The sequence below is a fragment of the Pecten maximus genome, chromosome 13 (assembly GCF_902652985.1).
Source record: "Pecten maximus chromosome 13, xPecMax1.1, whole genome shotgun sequence".
Taxonomy (NCBI): domain Eukaryota; kingdom Metazoa; phylum Mollusca; class Bivalvia; order Pectinida; family Pectinidae; genus Pecten; species Pecten maximus.
The window spans coordinates 35695483-35711455 of NC_047027.1; the positions used below are offsets into that span (position 1 = coordinate 35695483).

General features: G+C 36.6%; 1 protein-coding gene and 2 non-coding genes across 3 annotated transcripts; 1 reads left to right on the forward strand and 2 right to left on the reverse strand.

The window, feature by feature from the left end:
• The first annotated feature begins 1914 nt into the window (after positions 1-1914).
• On the forward strand, positions 1915-1986 carry Trnad-guc. Its single transcript has one exon. It is a non-coding gene; the product is annotated as a tRNA-Asp (tRNA).
• Positions 1987-3092: 1106 nt separating this feature from the next.
• On the reverse strand, positions 3093-7648 carry LOC117340800. Its single transcript, XM_033902574.1, has 4 exons — positions 7520-7648; positions 4691-4826; positions 3840-4094; positions 3093-3255 (listed from the first exon to the last, which is right to left on the reverse strand). The coding sequence occupies exons 1-4, from the start codon at positions 7548-7550 to the stop codon at positions 3183-3185; spliced, it is 495 nt and encodes a 164-aa protein (XP_033758465.1). The 5' UTR covers positions 7551-7648; the 3' UTR covers positions 3093-3182.
• Positions 7649-8674: 1026 nt separating this feature from the next.
• On the reverse strand, positions 8675-8813 carry LOC117341558. Its single transcript, XR_004535666.1, has one exon. It is a non-coding gene; the product is annotated as a U4 spliceosomal RNA (small nuclear RNA).
• Positions 8814-15973: the final 7160 nt, after the last annotated feature.

A 15973-nucleotide genomic window follows, 5' to 3' on the forward strand; every position in this document is an offset into this window, starting at 1 on the left:
TGTATGGAACGCCAAATTAACATATATTCAATTAATTGAACCTATCTTCAAATAATTGAAGATAGGTCCAATTCTATTAAAGATAGGTTTAATTGAATTAGAGATAGGTACAATTCAATTAGAGATAGGTACAATTCAATTAGAGATAGGTACAATTCAATTGAAGATAGGCACAATTCTATTAAAGATAGGTTTAAATAATTCTAATTGAACCTATCTTCAATTGAATTGAACCTATCTTTAATTGGTTTAAAGATAGGTCCAATTGAATTGAAGATAGGTTAAATTCAATTAGAGATAGGTTCAATTAAATTAGAGAAATGTTCAATTAGATTAAAGATATGTTCTATTCAATTGTACCTATCTTTAGATAATTAAAGATAGATACAAATAATTGGAACTATCTTCAAATAGACTTATGGAACGCCAAATTAACATATATTAAATTAATTGAACCTATTTTCAAATAATTGAAGATAGGTTCGAGTCAATTAAAGAAAGTTTTAATATAATTAGAGATAGGTTCAATTCAATTGAAGATAGGTACAATTATATTAAAGATAGGTTTAAATAAGACTAATTGAACCTATCTTTAATTAATTTGAACCTATCTTCAATTGATTTGAACCTATCTCTAATTGAATTGTACCTATCGCTTATTGAATTGAACCTGTCTCTAATTGATTAAAAGATAGGTCCAATTGAATTGAAGATATGTTTAATTTAATTAAGGCTATGTTGTATTTGAAGAAAGGTTTAATTCAATTAGAGATAGAACCTAGGTTCAATTCAATTGAAGATAGGTTCAAATTAATTAAAGATAGGTTCAATTAAATAAGTAATTAAAGATAGGTACAAATAATTAGACCTATCTTCAATTTAATTGAACCTATCTTCAAATAATTGAAGATAGGTTCAATTAATTGAATGCATGTTAATTTGGCGTTCCATACACATACATATGTGGCGGAGACATCCAGTCTTGGAATTCAAATAAATAACTTAATGTATTTTTATTTATAATATTTTGAACAGTGTATGTATAAAGTTAATAGTGAGGTTGTGAGTTTCTGGTGTCAAACGTATGTAATTAAGTTCTGTCCTTTGTCAGTGTCCATAACAAACGCTATGTGTTTATGTTTGGTAGACCTATTTGTGATCCTTGACCTCATACCTAGTACTTTCACCTGTGACCATATGCATTTGCACACTTGGCCCACCCTGCACATGCCGAGCTGGTACAGAACTGGTCAGACCACCAGGGGAAGATGTAGATCTAGTGATACAATGACTCATAAGGTTTATTGTCAAAAAAGACGGACTTTGTATATGGACTCAACCCCTGACCCTGTCACATTGATAGAAGTGTCTTGTAAGGACTACGGAATAAATGTGATAAGAAGGAATTCTGCATCAATTGTTATTCATCTCGCCTCTGCCCAAAATCACCCATGGTTAGCCATGCCGGTACACCGGAGGATACCGAGTGATTTATGCGATTTAACTTACGGTTCGTGTTGCATTTAACACATGGACTCGGTTTCGGTATTTTGTGTAATTAACAGACATCAGTAAATAAACAAAACATTTAGAACAGTCACGTCAAGTACCTTTATTTACTAGCAGGATGACCATCCGCACCCCGTGGTCTGCTGGAATGAGGGATCGCTCTCCGGTGATCGTTCTATATTGGAGTTATCTCCCTTGGCCCAGTTCCGTTTTCATGCATTATTACACGCATTGAACGGTTTATGAATAGTCTAAGCAATAGAAGTTATTAGAAATCAAACACAAATCAGTTACATTTAATGTCAGAAGTTGTAATATAAAAATCTGAAAGTACAGCTCATCAATTTATGAGAGGACACGGTCACCTGAGATTGATAGTGTTTATTTTCAAACAAAGTAATCCAATCCTCGGTAGTATAGTGGTAAGTATCCCCGCCTGTCACGCGGGAGACCGGGGTTCAATTCCCCGCCGGGGAGGATTTGTTTTTATTTTTATTTTTAATTCAAATATATTTTTAAAGTATCAATTTATATGAAAAAAAAGTGCTGAGACACATGGAAGTTGGCTATGTATTAATTTCAATAATATATCTTTAATACAGAAGGTCTAGACGTTTAAAACTGAACTGCAGTCTAGTTCCTTGTTTCCAGGTGACACCATGAAGGATAAGTGGAGTTTATGGTATAATATTGAATGTGTGTGAATACTTATTACATAGATTATGCACATTGTATTGCATTTTGATATATGTAATAACTTGCGCCTAATCCTTTGTTAGAAGTTTACCAATACATATGTTTATAAATCAATACATGTATATTGTGTTGTTCTATTTAAGCTAAATAGATAACAATCTTATCGTGGAGAACTTGTATGTATTATACTTTATGATACAGATAATCAATTTGATATCATATTTTCTATTTATGTACCTTTAAGGATTAAACTGTCTTTTTTTGGTGTCTATGGTCGATATAGACCATAGACACACACAAAAAAAGACAGTTTAATGCTTATGTTTACATTCTCGACATATTCCTTTTGTTATTTTTGAAAATTAAAATTGAGTTAGCATAAAAATGCCAATATTCAGCGATGTCGTCAATGGGGTTCGACAAATAGAACAGCCTATTTTTTCAAAATTCATTTGTCACGTGTAGATTGGCAAACAAAAAAGTGCATTGAAATAATACGGAAAAAAACAAAGTCTGTTCAATTCTTTTTATTATTTGTGTAACAATATTGTATAAAATGTCTTTTTGATACTTTTTTATTAACCAAAAACGATTTACGTTAGTTACAAGTAGTTCCGGTGGGTGAATATATTCATGCGCGGCATGGATTGTTGTCACGTTCTGGGTGTCAATTATGGTAATATAGACCACAAATCTTTTTACTAAGTTTATATCGTGGCTTTGCCACCAAAATGTAAATATTTTGTTAAAATGTTAATAGTCAAACTGAAATGTCGCTGATCACTGAACAGTCTCTGATTACTAAAACGTCCCTGAATGTCGTTCACAAACTAGATAAAAAGAACAAAGAGATTTGTACATCAGCGATAAAAAATGTGCCGATCAAATTGGACTTTAACATATTTTATTATCAGGACAAATAACACGTTACTGTTTCGTCATATCAATGACGTCACCTTTTCAGTGACGTCACGTTTTCAGTGGTGACAGTTGTTCGGATCCTGTAATGTCAGACTGGTGTCGTTACAGTATGCCAAAGAAAAATCGCACCTGTAAAAAATATACAAATAAAATAAATAAAAAAAACAAAACAACAACAAATAAAAAACAAGACAAAACGAAAAACAAAACAAAAACAAAACAAAAACAAACAAACAAACTAACAAAATAAAGAACTGGATTTTCATAAAGAAATACTTTAAAGTGTTATAGACATTGGATATCGGCAAATTGTTTTAATATTTACAGCTGACAGTGCAAGTTAAAAAACATCCAATTGAGAATTCGCTTAACTAGGTTCTGTGTTCCTATCAAAATTCAACAATTTTCAATATTTAATAAGTTATGAACTTTGTTATAGATATTCAACCGTGAGTGTGACGAGAAAAGGAAAGTGATCTCAAAACCATTCAGTTAACGTTTCAATAGTGCTAAACATTTCTACAGGAATGGAACTTTGTATACCAGAACCAGCAGCGACACTGTGCGACCCAGCCCCCACCCCCACCCCGCCTAACCCCACCCCACCCCCACCCCCTCCCCCTACCCGCAACTACATTATGCTCCCGTTTATATAGTAACCTAAATAAAGACCGTCAGTCATATTTACTGATAAACCACCATTTCCAACTTACTGGTTGAAATAAAGCTGTCCATTGCTGGCACAAACTGGAGAGAGGGAGGCCGGACATGTAATGGAGTCCTTATTTTGACAGAAGACCGCCAGTATAGGGTCTGGTGTGGGGGTTGTTATCGACGGTCCTGGTGTAGGAGTTGTTATCGACGGTCCTGTGGTGGTGTAGATTTCAACAGGGTGGTTACCAAAGCAACCGCCAAGGGAGGCAACTGTTATTGAGTTGTCGGCACATTTTGCTTTGCTGAATTCACAGCTTGTGGGAGAGACAAAGAAAACAAACTATAATTCATTGTTTTTTAACGTAAATTTGATAACATATTCATTTTATGGCCATTATTTTGTGCTTGTGTTACGATCAATTTGAGTACAGGGTATCTATGCATTTCCATAGTTACGAATTTGGGTATAGGATAATTATGTGTTAATAGCTAAAACAAGAAATATCTTTAAAAAGATAAACGGCATAGTTTTAATGCTTGTTGTTATAATGTAAAACTGCTGGTGAAATAAATTAGCGAACTAATGCGTTTCAGCACGGATAACAAAATTATATCAGTTAGACTCATTTTTGGTGATAATAAGACTGCATTTGAATCAGGAATATAATTTTATCAACGTGTCATTTGAAATGATAAATCCACTTATTCAGCTTGCATTCAATCTTAACTTTATTTCGTTTTTAACTGCATATCTACATTTTGCATCTACCGCTACATTGACCAATCACATACTTCACATCTTGACCAGTAACGCCACCTGACGCGTCATATCCGGGACCAAAAGAATATTATACGGCTATGCCGATAAATAAATCAAGACACAGGATACCTATAGATGTGTTGTACTTACAAATTATGGTAGAGAACGTGCCTATTATCGCACACCTTTTCATCAGTATCGCCCTGTAGGTACGTGTTACAGTCCAGATGAGCTATGTCGTCACACAAGTGTGTTGTGTCACCAAGTACACATGTAAACAAGATGGCTGAAATTCAAACACGATATTCAGTGTAAACCGGAAGTGAGTTTTAGGTGTGAACGTGGCGAAGAATGGTATTCTGAAATTTCTATTTAAAAAAAAATCATATCTACATTTTATAAGTCAAGATATAGAATAAGAACAGGAAATATTCTTGACATATCGATCAGGTTGATGGTATTGAGTGGTATTCGCCCTGTTATATTCATTCTATTGCCATGGGAAGTTTGTTTAAGAAATACCCAATTTTTTATCACGAGATTGAAAAGAAAAAAAAATATTGATATAACTTTTGATTATATACTTACTTATATATATATATAAGATATCACTTCGGTGACGGTCATTTCTAAAGCCTGGCTTTAAAACTGACCCCAGAAGTATATAAAGGTAGAAAGAACCATGGCAATATGTCCGTATCACGAGATTGATCCCCGCCCCACACAGACCCCGACAATATGTCCGTATAACGATATTGATCCCCGCCCCACACAGACCCCGACAATATGTCCGTATAACGAGATTGATCCCTGCCCCACACTGACCCCGACACCATGTCCGTATAATTTTGACCCCCACCCCACACAGACCCCGACAATATGTCCGTATAACGAGATTGATCCCCGCCCCACACAGACCCCGACACCATGTCCGTATAACGAGATTGATCCCCGCACCACACAGACCCCGACAATATGTCCGTATAACGTTGACCCCACCCCACACAGACCCCGACAATATGTCCGTATAACGAGATTGATCCCCGCCCCACACAGACCCCGACAATATGTCCGTATAACGTTGACCCCACTCCACACAGACCCCGACAATATGTCCGTATAACGAGATTGATCCCCGCCCCACACAGACCCCGACAATATGTCCGTATAACGTTGACCCCACCCCACACAGACCCCGACACCATGTCCGTATAACTTTGACCCCCACCCCACACAGACCTCGACAATATGTCCGTATAACGAGATTGATCCCCGCCCCACACTGACCCCGACAATATGTCCGTATAACGTTGACCCCACCCCACACAGACCCCGACAATATGTCCGTCTAACGAGATTGATCCCCGCCCCACACAGACCCCGACAATATGTCCGTACAACGAGATTGATTCCCGCACCACACAGACCCCGACACTATGTCCGTATAACGAGATTAATCCGCGCCCACACAGACCCCGACAATATGTCCGTATAACGAGATTGATCCCCGCCCCACACAGACCCCGACAATATGTCCGTATAACGAGATTGATCCCCGCCCCACACATACCCCGACAATATGTCCGTATAACGAGATTGATCCCTGCCCCACACAGACCCCGACAATATGTCCGTACAACGAGATTGATTCTCGCACCACACAGACCCCGACAATATGTCCGTATAACGAGATTAATCCGCGCCCACACAGACCCCGACAATATGTCCGTATAACGAGATTGATCCCCGCCCCACACAGACCCCGACAATATGTCCGTATAACGAGATTGATCCCCGCCCCACACAGACCCCGACAATATGTCCGTATAACGAGATTGATCCCCGCCCCACACAGACCTCGACAATATGTCCGTATAACGAGATTGATCCCACCCCACACAGACCCCGACAATATGTCCGTATAACGAGATTGATCCCCGCCCCACACAGACCCCGACAATATGTCCGTATAACGAGATTGATCTCCGCCCCACACAGACCTCGACAATATGTCCGTATAACGAGATTGATCCCCGCCCCACACAGACCCCGACAATATGTCCGTTTAACGAGATTGATCCCCGCCCCACACATACCCCGACGATATGTCCGTATAACGAGATAGGTCCCCGCCCAACACAGACCCCGACAATATGTCCGTATAACGAGATTGATCCCCGCCCCACACAGACCCTGACAATATGTCCGTATAACGAGATTGATGCCCGCCCCACACAGACCCCGACAATATGTCCGTATAACGAGATTGATTCTCGCCCCACACACACCCCGACAATATGTCCGTATAACGAGATTAATCCCCGCCCCACACAGACCCCGACAATATGTCCGTCTAACGATATTGATCCCCGCCCTACACAGACCCCGACAATATGTCCGTATAACGAGATTGATCCCCGCCCCACACAGACCCCGACACCATGTCCGTATAACTATATTGATTCCCGCACCACACAAACCCCGACAATATGTCCGTATAACGAGATTGATTCTCGCCCCACACAGACCCCGACAATATGACCGTATAACGAGATTGATCCCCGCCCCACACATACCCCGACAATATGTCCGTATAACGAGATTGATCCCCGCCCCACACAGACCTCGACAATATGTCCGTACAGCATTGATCCCCGCCCCACACATATCGTGACAATATGTCCGTATAACGAGATTGATCCCCGCCCCACACATACCCCGACAATATGTCCGTATAACGAGATTGATCCCCGCCCCAAACAGACCTCGACAATATGTCCGTACAGCATTGATCCCCGCCCCACACATATCGTGACAATATGTCCGTATAACGAGATTGATCCCCGCCCCACACAGACCCCGACAATATGTCCGTATAACGGCGTTAAAATTGTTTTACACTTAATAGGAGAAATCAAATTACAGTCTGAGATGTTTAACGGGATACTAATTCTCATTAGATTTTATTAGACAACTTACCGAGTATATGAGTTGATTTGAGATCCATCATGTCGGTTAGAGAGCGCTCCTAAGATTTATGTAATGTTGTGACGTACTACCAAACGGAACCTTATCGTGACAGGTTTAGTTGGCACTTATCTTTACATTACGATATAAATATATATATATACCAATGTATATTTCATATATATCTACGTTCTATAATGTACTTATCCTTCGTGTGGTGGTCAACTAAATTTGGATTATGATAAGAGCAGAATGATGACATTTAAATCAAGCTAAAATTCAAAGTCAAACTCAAATACAGTAAGATAATTAGAGTTGTAAACGAGCCCAAAATTCTAAGTAAAAAGTCAAGATACGAACAGAAGATATTCAAGTGCCATGAGTTCCAATAGGATTTGTTTGTTTGTTTGTTTGTTTGTGGTTTTTTTCGCCACGTGAAGAGCCAAGGTCATTTTGAAGCGGGGTCTCGTTGTAGTAGTTGGTGACTACGTCATTGATCAACACACGGGAAGCTCGTCGCTCAATCATTAAGTCATTAATTTGATGACCTTTATAACTTTTGACATAAAATATCCTTCCAATTATCAGATCTCTGAAGGTTAAAAAACGGCTTTGTGTTAAGTACACACGGCGATTCGTATAAAAACGCCGGCTTAACGCGCCGTTCCCAAAATGGAAGCATTAGAGGACGACTCAATTTGTGTAACTCTGATTAACTGTGAATATATATTTCATTTTTTCAATGTTTCCTTTCATTTGATTTCGTTTCGTTTCGCACTTACAGGTTATCATTCATTTATCTATTTGTTGTTGTTGTTGTTGTTGTTGTTGTTGTTGTTTTGCACAGCTAACTTAACAACGAAAGCAAATAACTTTTATTATTTGTTATTACATATGATCTAAGATTTTTCCTCGCGAAGTGCTTTATCGCTCCTCATCAGAAGCCCAGATAAAAATAAGCATGCTGGATGTATAGTCAGACGGACGGAGAGGAAACCTATATATACCCCGGTTTCACCGGTAGGGGACTAATAAGCCTGGAGATATTTATATCATGGTGTTGTTGAAGTCAGAATGACATCATTTTTAGAACAGATTTTACTGCGAGAACTGTAATAGTTCAAATAAAGGATGAACTAATTGCTTATTTTGTTTTTAATAAGTTTGCCCCCGTAGGAGCTAACAAAAATTGCACTTGCGGCCATATTTCAGGCCACAGTGCGGGGTATTGGGTATAGTTTTCAACTAGCAATAACCACGTCTCGGAAAATCCTCATCGACTATGGTACCGCCACTGCGCAAAGCTGACGTCTGCTGTCGGGGCCAGACTTTTATACATTACGTTTTGTATATCATGACAGGTGTGTTATAATCCGATCTACATACAATTTTAAACAACTTCGAACTTTCAAAATTTCACTGTGTTAAAGTCTTTCATTAAATGATTCAATAAATAATTACGTTATTTGAAATTTTCATTTATTTATTTTCAATGGATTTCTAAGCAGTTGATGTTATAACACAAGGATTCAAAGTTATTGATTAGATACGCATGGCGTACGTCCATGAAGATCGGAGTAAGGGGAGGTAATTAAATTCCGCGCCATTTCTTTTCATGTTGCAAGTTGTTTTTTTTACACAGGTGACAGTATAACAGATTCTTATATTTGGTACCTGTACATTTTTCACGGTGTAAGAAAATTCAACATCAAGAGTATATATCACAGAGCCACGTCACTATCGTATCGTTTTGTACAATCTTAATATGTCTACCCTATATTAAAATCAAAATTAGAAATATATTGGTATATATACATATGATAAGAGTCAGCATGGTTCGTTTTCTCGTTACAACGACGTGAACACATACTTGAAACTGTTTGGAATGTGACATCTTTGTTTTAATTTGCCAGGTCATTGACTGATATTCATTATACATGTATAATAACTGTTATTACCTGACTGAATTTCTTCTTATAAATAATGAAATGGGTTTAAGATACACGCGACTAAATCGTAAAATGTTCATAGTTTGATAATACATTTAGTATTTTCTTTATTCTTTATTCTTAATTTTTTTTTTTATTTTTTTTTATTACGCCTGAAAATACATTCAAACAGCGATCTTAACAGTTAAGATATTACAACTGACCGTTCTTGCATTTTATTTAGCATTAAACATATATCCACAGTTTTGCGGTCAGCTGTCGGCTTCTTAAAGTTATACATGTAGTCATGGAAACCAGCTACGTAAAAAGTAATAATTTGAATATGTTATTTCATCTTTTGTAAGACCTTTGTCTAAAAATACAGAAAAAACTCACTGATGTGTGATTACTTTTAATGAATTCTAAATTCTAATGAATTTAATTTTTGATTTAAGTTTTGAAATATGTATTTGAAACAAGCGAAGGCAACTTAAAACAACTGTAGACATATTCAATTCTGTGAACAGTGGCATTATAATTATAATTATAATTATAATTATCTAGAAATGTGGCACGATTCAGAATTTCAAATTACACAGATGTGCTCGACGTACTCATCAAATTCGTTATTGGAAATTATGAAATTTATTTAATTATGAGACCTTTGCACCTCTCCATCATGAAGGACGAAATAGCTGTATCACGCAGTTTAATTCTAAGTATCGATACTTTCGACAGCTGAATGACTCATTCTTAATCAATCTAGGTACGGACACTTTCGGCTCTCAGCTTTACTTACGAGTCGTAGGAGGACGAAACAGCTGTATGACTCATTCTAGGTACGGATACTTTCGGCCTTTAGTTTTACTAACGAGTCGTAGGAGGACGAAACAGCTGTATGACTCATTCTAGGTACGGGCACTTTCGGCCTTTAGTTTTACTTACGAGTCGTAGGAGGACGAAACAGCTGTATGACTCATTCTAGGTACGGACACTTTCGGCCTTTAGTTTTACTAACGAGTCGTAGGAGGACGAAACAGCTGTATGACTCATTCTAGGTACGGACACTTTCGGCCTTTAGTTTTACTAACGAGTCGTAGGAGGACGAAACAGCTGTATGACTCATTCTAGGTACGGACACTTTCGGCCTTTAGTTTTACTAACGAGTCGTAGGAGGACGAAACAGCTGTATGACTCATTCTAGGTACGGATACTTTCGGCCTTTAGTTTTACTTACGAGTCGTAGGAGGACGAAACAGCTGTATGACTCATTCTAGGTACGGACACTTTCGGCCTTTAGTTTTACTAACGAGTCGTAGGAGGACGAAACAGCTGTATGACTCATTCTAGGTACGGATACTTTCGGCCTTTAGTTTTACTTACGAGTCGTAGGAGGACGAAACAGCTGTATGACTCATTCTAGGTACGGACACTTTCGGCCTTTAGTTTTACTAACGAGTCGTAGGAGGACGAAACAGCTGTATGACTCATTCTAGGTACGGACACTTTCGGCTCTCAGCTTTACTTACGAGTCGTAGGAGGACGAAACAGCTGTATGACTCATTCTAGGTACGGACACTTTCGGCCTTTAGTTTTACTAACGAGTCGTAGGAGGACGAAACAGCTGTATGACTCATTCTAGGTACGGACACTTTCGGCCTTTAGTTTTACTAACGAGTCGTAGGAGGACGAAACAGCTGTATGACTCATTCTAGGTACGGACACTTTCGGCCTTTAGTTTTACTTACGAGTCGTAGGAGGACAAAACTGCTGTATGACTCATTCTTAATAAATCTAGGTACGGACACTTATAAAATTATTAAACTTATTAAATTCTGCGCCATTTCTTTTCATGTTGCAAGTTGTTTTTTTTACACAGGTGACAGCATAACAGATTCTTATATTTGGTACCTGTACTTTTTCATGGTGTAAGAAAATTCAACATCAAGAGTATATATCACAGGGCCACGTCACTATCGTATCGTTTTGCAAAATCTTAATATGTCTACACTATATTAAAATTAAAATTAGAAATATATTGGTATATACATATGATAAGAGTCAGCATGGTTCGTTTTCTCGTTACAACGACGTGAACACATACTTGAAAAAAGTTAACTGTTTGGAATGTGACATCTTTGTTTTAATTTGCCAGGTCATTGACTGATATTCATTATATAATAACTGTTATTACTTGACTGAATTTCTTCTGATAAATAATGAAATGGGTTTAAGATACAGGCGACTAAATCGTAAAATGTTCATAGTTTGATTATACATTTTGTATTTTCTTCATTCTTTATTCTTAATTATTTTTTTAATTATTTTTTTTACGCCTGCAATATATATTCAAACAGCGATCTTAACAGTTAAGATATTACAACTGACCGTTCTTGCATTTTCTTTAGCATTAAACATCTATCCGCAGTTTTGCGGTCAGCTGTCGGCTTCTTAAAGTTATAGTCATGGAAACCAGCTACGTAAAAAGTAATAATTTGAATATGTTATTTCATATTTTGTAAGACCTTTGTCTAAAAATACAGAAAAAAGCTCACTGATGTGTGATTACTTTTAATGAATTCTAAATTCTAATGAATTTAATTTTTGATTTAAGTTTTGGAATATGTATTTGAAACAAGCGAAAGCAACTTCAAACAACTGTAGACATATTCAATTCTGTGAATAGTGGCATAATAATTATAATTATAATTATCTAGAAATGTGGCACGATTCAGAATTTCAAATTACACAGATGTGCTAAATGTTCTTATAAAATTCGTTATTGGAAATTATGAAATTTATTTAATAATGAGACCTTTGCACCTCTCCCGCAGTTTAATTCTAGGTATCGACACTTTCGGCCTTTAGCTTTACTTTCGAGTCGTAGGAGGACGAAACAGCTGTATGACTCATTCTAGGTATCGACACTTTCGGCCTTTAGTTTTACTTACGAGTCGTAGGAGGACGAAACAGCTGAATGATGCATTCTAGGTACGGACACTTTCGGCCCTTAGCTTTACTGACGAGTATAAGGAGGACGAAACAGCTGTATGACTCATTCTAGGTACGGACACTTTCGGACCTTAGCTTTACTCTCGAATCGTAGGAGGACGAAACAGCTCTATAACTCTTTCTAGGTACGGACACGTTGGGCCTCTAGCTTTGACGAGTCATATAAGGACGAATCTGCTAAATGATGCAGTTTTATTCCAGGTATCGACAAGTGAGGACGTAAGAATCACTGACGTGTCAAAGAAGAACGAAACAGCTGTAAGACGCAGTTTATTGATCTCATAATATGATATATCGCGTCTCATACAAGCCTTTGTCAATTGATATAAGAGGAAGTCTTGTCAAAACAAAAACGTGGTGTCAGAAGTAGGCCATCACTATGTCCAAGCAAAATCTTGTAAGCCAGTATCTCCGACCATACCATATTCATTAGTCATAACATGACTACGCGTAACTGGCCGGTTTCCTGTTCCGTAACATCCATTTTCTGTTACATATCAATGTGACATTTATTTTTTTAGAATTTCCTTAAACTTTCACCTTCCTGATTGATTTCCAGGAAATTTCCGGAAAATGCAAGTCCTCCATTACTGTAGATGTCAACTCTACTCTACCTAACTGTCATTATTGAAAGGTTATTATAGATTTGTATCTGGTTTGTCTTTGATCTGAGTTTGCTTAAGTGTTTTTTTGAGATCTGCTAACTGTTAGAAATATCTTTCCCGTTATTGGGAATATAATAACTGAGGATGTCAGTGCAAAAATACCAGTAAAGAATGAGAATTGACTGCAAAACGTCAGAAAAAAATAAATTTGGTTCATACAAACCAGAATTAATGATATCACTCGACTGGCATTCATCAATTGCATGATTAATGGCCATACATACTTTTCATGTTTGATTAAAGCCCTGTATTCAAATAGCTGGAGCAAGCCTTTTAGGGCACTTACTTTGTGTTAAAACATGGTTCCATACATTATATCATGTTAAAAGTTTCACAATATTTATATCATCATTTGAAAAACGAGAAACTGAAGATAAATTCCAAAACAGCCATATCAATAATATTTGATAATGTCGATTTCGAGATACAAATGTACTAACTCCTTGCATATATTGTTTTAAATGATAAATTTACTGGTCATGAATTTTTTGAAATTTTCAATAAATTAAGCAAACAGAATGCGCCAAAACGTTTCAAAATGTTTTTGATGCACAAAAACCGAAAATGAGTTTATCACTTCCTAAGAAATCTGAAACAGCTAAAATATGACTCAAAATTTCGACATTTTACGTGTTTTAATTTTTGTTACATATTTATTTCGTAGCTTTTATCTCTTTATTTGGATTCATAATTTGCAGTAAATCATACACTAGAAAATAAGTTCATTTTACCATATCAAATGTTTTTGTTTTTATTTATTTATTTTGTTTGTTTTTGGTTTTTGACTTCACAATAATGATATTCAATTGTTACTTGAATTTACTAAAAATAAACCATCTGTCAATTTGACACTTAAATGACAAATTTACCTGTCCCAGATTTTTCCAAAATTTTTACTAATATATATTTGCACAATGAGTCAACTAATCACAAAATGTTTTTTGTGCACAAGAACCGGATGTGGGTATATCGTTTCCGTAGAAATCTGACACTGCTAAAAATATGATTAAAATTTTGTCTTTAAACTGATGTTTCATATTCATTGCGTATATTTTCTCTACATATTTTGTTTCATAATTTGCAGTAAATCATACTCCTTAGAAAATAAAAAAAACATAGGACAACATAAGATAATCTATTGATACAGTTTTGGATGAAAAACTTACCCCTGCTGTACTCCTCTAGTGGGCAACATTATTTGGGCCATAACACAGGCCCCTGAGACCTTTTGAATTTTTCAAATATATTACAAGTGTTCACTCTATGGGTGCTTCAAATAACATCTGGTTTTGGTCAAATTGGTTAGTGGGCAAAGTTCTATTGTTCGGGAAAGAGGTCATTTCTTTATAATGGTGAAGGTTTTTACACGCGATCATATGCTGATTAGATTCGTTGCTGCCATTTGGTTGGTTCGTTCTGACGCCCCGCCAAAATGATATTACATATATATTGTTATGGATAGTTTTGTTTATTAGATACATAATACGTACTGATTAATTTGTTTAAAAGTCATTTAAGTCTTTAGTTTAGCATAAGTAGTGTTTATTTAAAACGTTAATTCCAAACATATAGCTGCTATATTATTTCATTCTATCGATTCAAAGTTATAAGAGAACCTAAAATTCGAAACTTTCATGTGCGAAATGTATGCATAAAATTGCACAATATCTGGAATATGTCATTAATCCCCTGATGCTTGTATGCAAACATGTTTTCTGGAAATTTTAATAATCAACCATCTGGACACTGATGTGGAATACCATAAAACAGCATCACTGATCCGACTGATCAATACATGTAATTAAAAGCAATATATACTTTCAGGAAATATATAAAATTAAAATTGATATGATATTAAATTCTAGAAACAGTCTTATTGTTGTTTTTTTTACAACTATTGCGTCATTGGGTGTACAAGACTACATCGCTAACACACTTCTCCTTGTGTTGTGTATTATCCGACTATCAAGGTGAGTAACTTTTCTTGAATATCCGTGTCTTGAATTTTATTTTCGAAAAAGCGAATGCTGATAGTTTTTGATGTATATTTAACAACATATCTCGATATGTGTAGAAATACTTAAGATTAATAAAGCTCAACAAATAATTTCCCTCATTCTTAAAATTGCCATGTTTCTTGGAAAAGAGAAAGTTGTTCAGGTTTATGAAACAGCACTAACGCTATATAAAACTATTCTACGCTAAGAATTTATTTAAAATAACTATTATGTGAGGTTTAACCATAATAATTTGTTAAAATTGTCCTCTCGCACATGTCATGTGCCATACATCTTTGTAAAGCATACATACCCTAACTACACATTTTATTTTGAGTGTGATATGAGCTTATGCCATGGCGCGGCGTCCGTCGTCCGTCGTACGTCAAAATTTTCTTTAAAATGCTACTTGTCCTAAAGTATTGAATGGATTTTAACAAAATTTGGTCAGGAACATCCTTGGGGTAAGGGAAACAGAGTTTGTATACATTTTTACTCTGAACCCCAGGGGCCTGAGGGGTGGGGCCAAATAGGGAAAATAGAGATTAGTGTTTAAATCGCGACTAGTCGTAAAGTTTTAAATGGATTTGAACCAAATTTGGTCAGGAAATCCTTTGGGGAAGGGAAACAGAGTTTGTATAATTTTTTACTTTGAACCCCCAGAAGCCTGAGGGGCGGGGCCGAATAGGGAAAATAGAGATTAGTGTTTAAATCGCTACTAGTCGTAAAGTTTCAAATAGATTTGAACCAAATTTGGTCAGGAATATCCTTGGGGGAAGGGGGAAAGAGTTTGTATAAATTTTTACTCTGAACCCCCGGGGGCCTGAGAGGTGGGGCCAAATATGGAAAATAGAGATTAGTCTT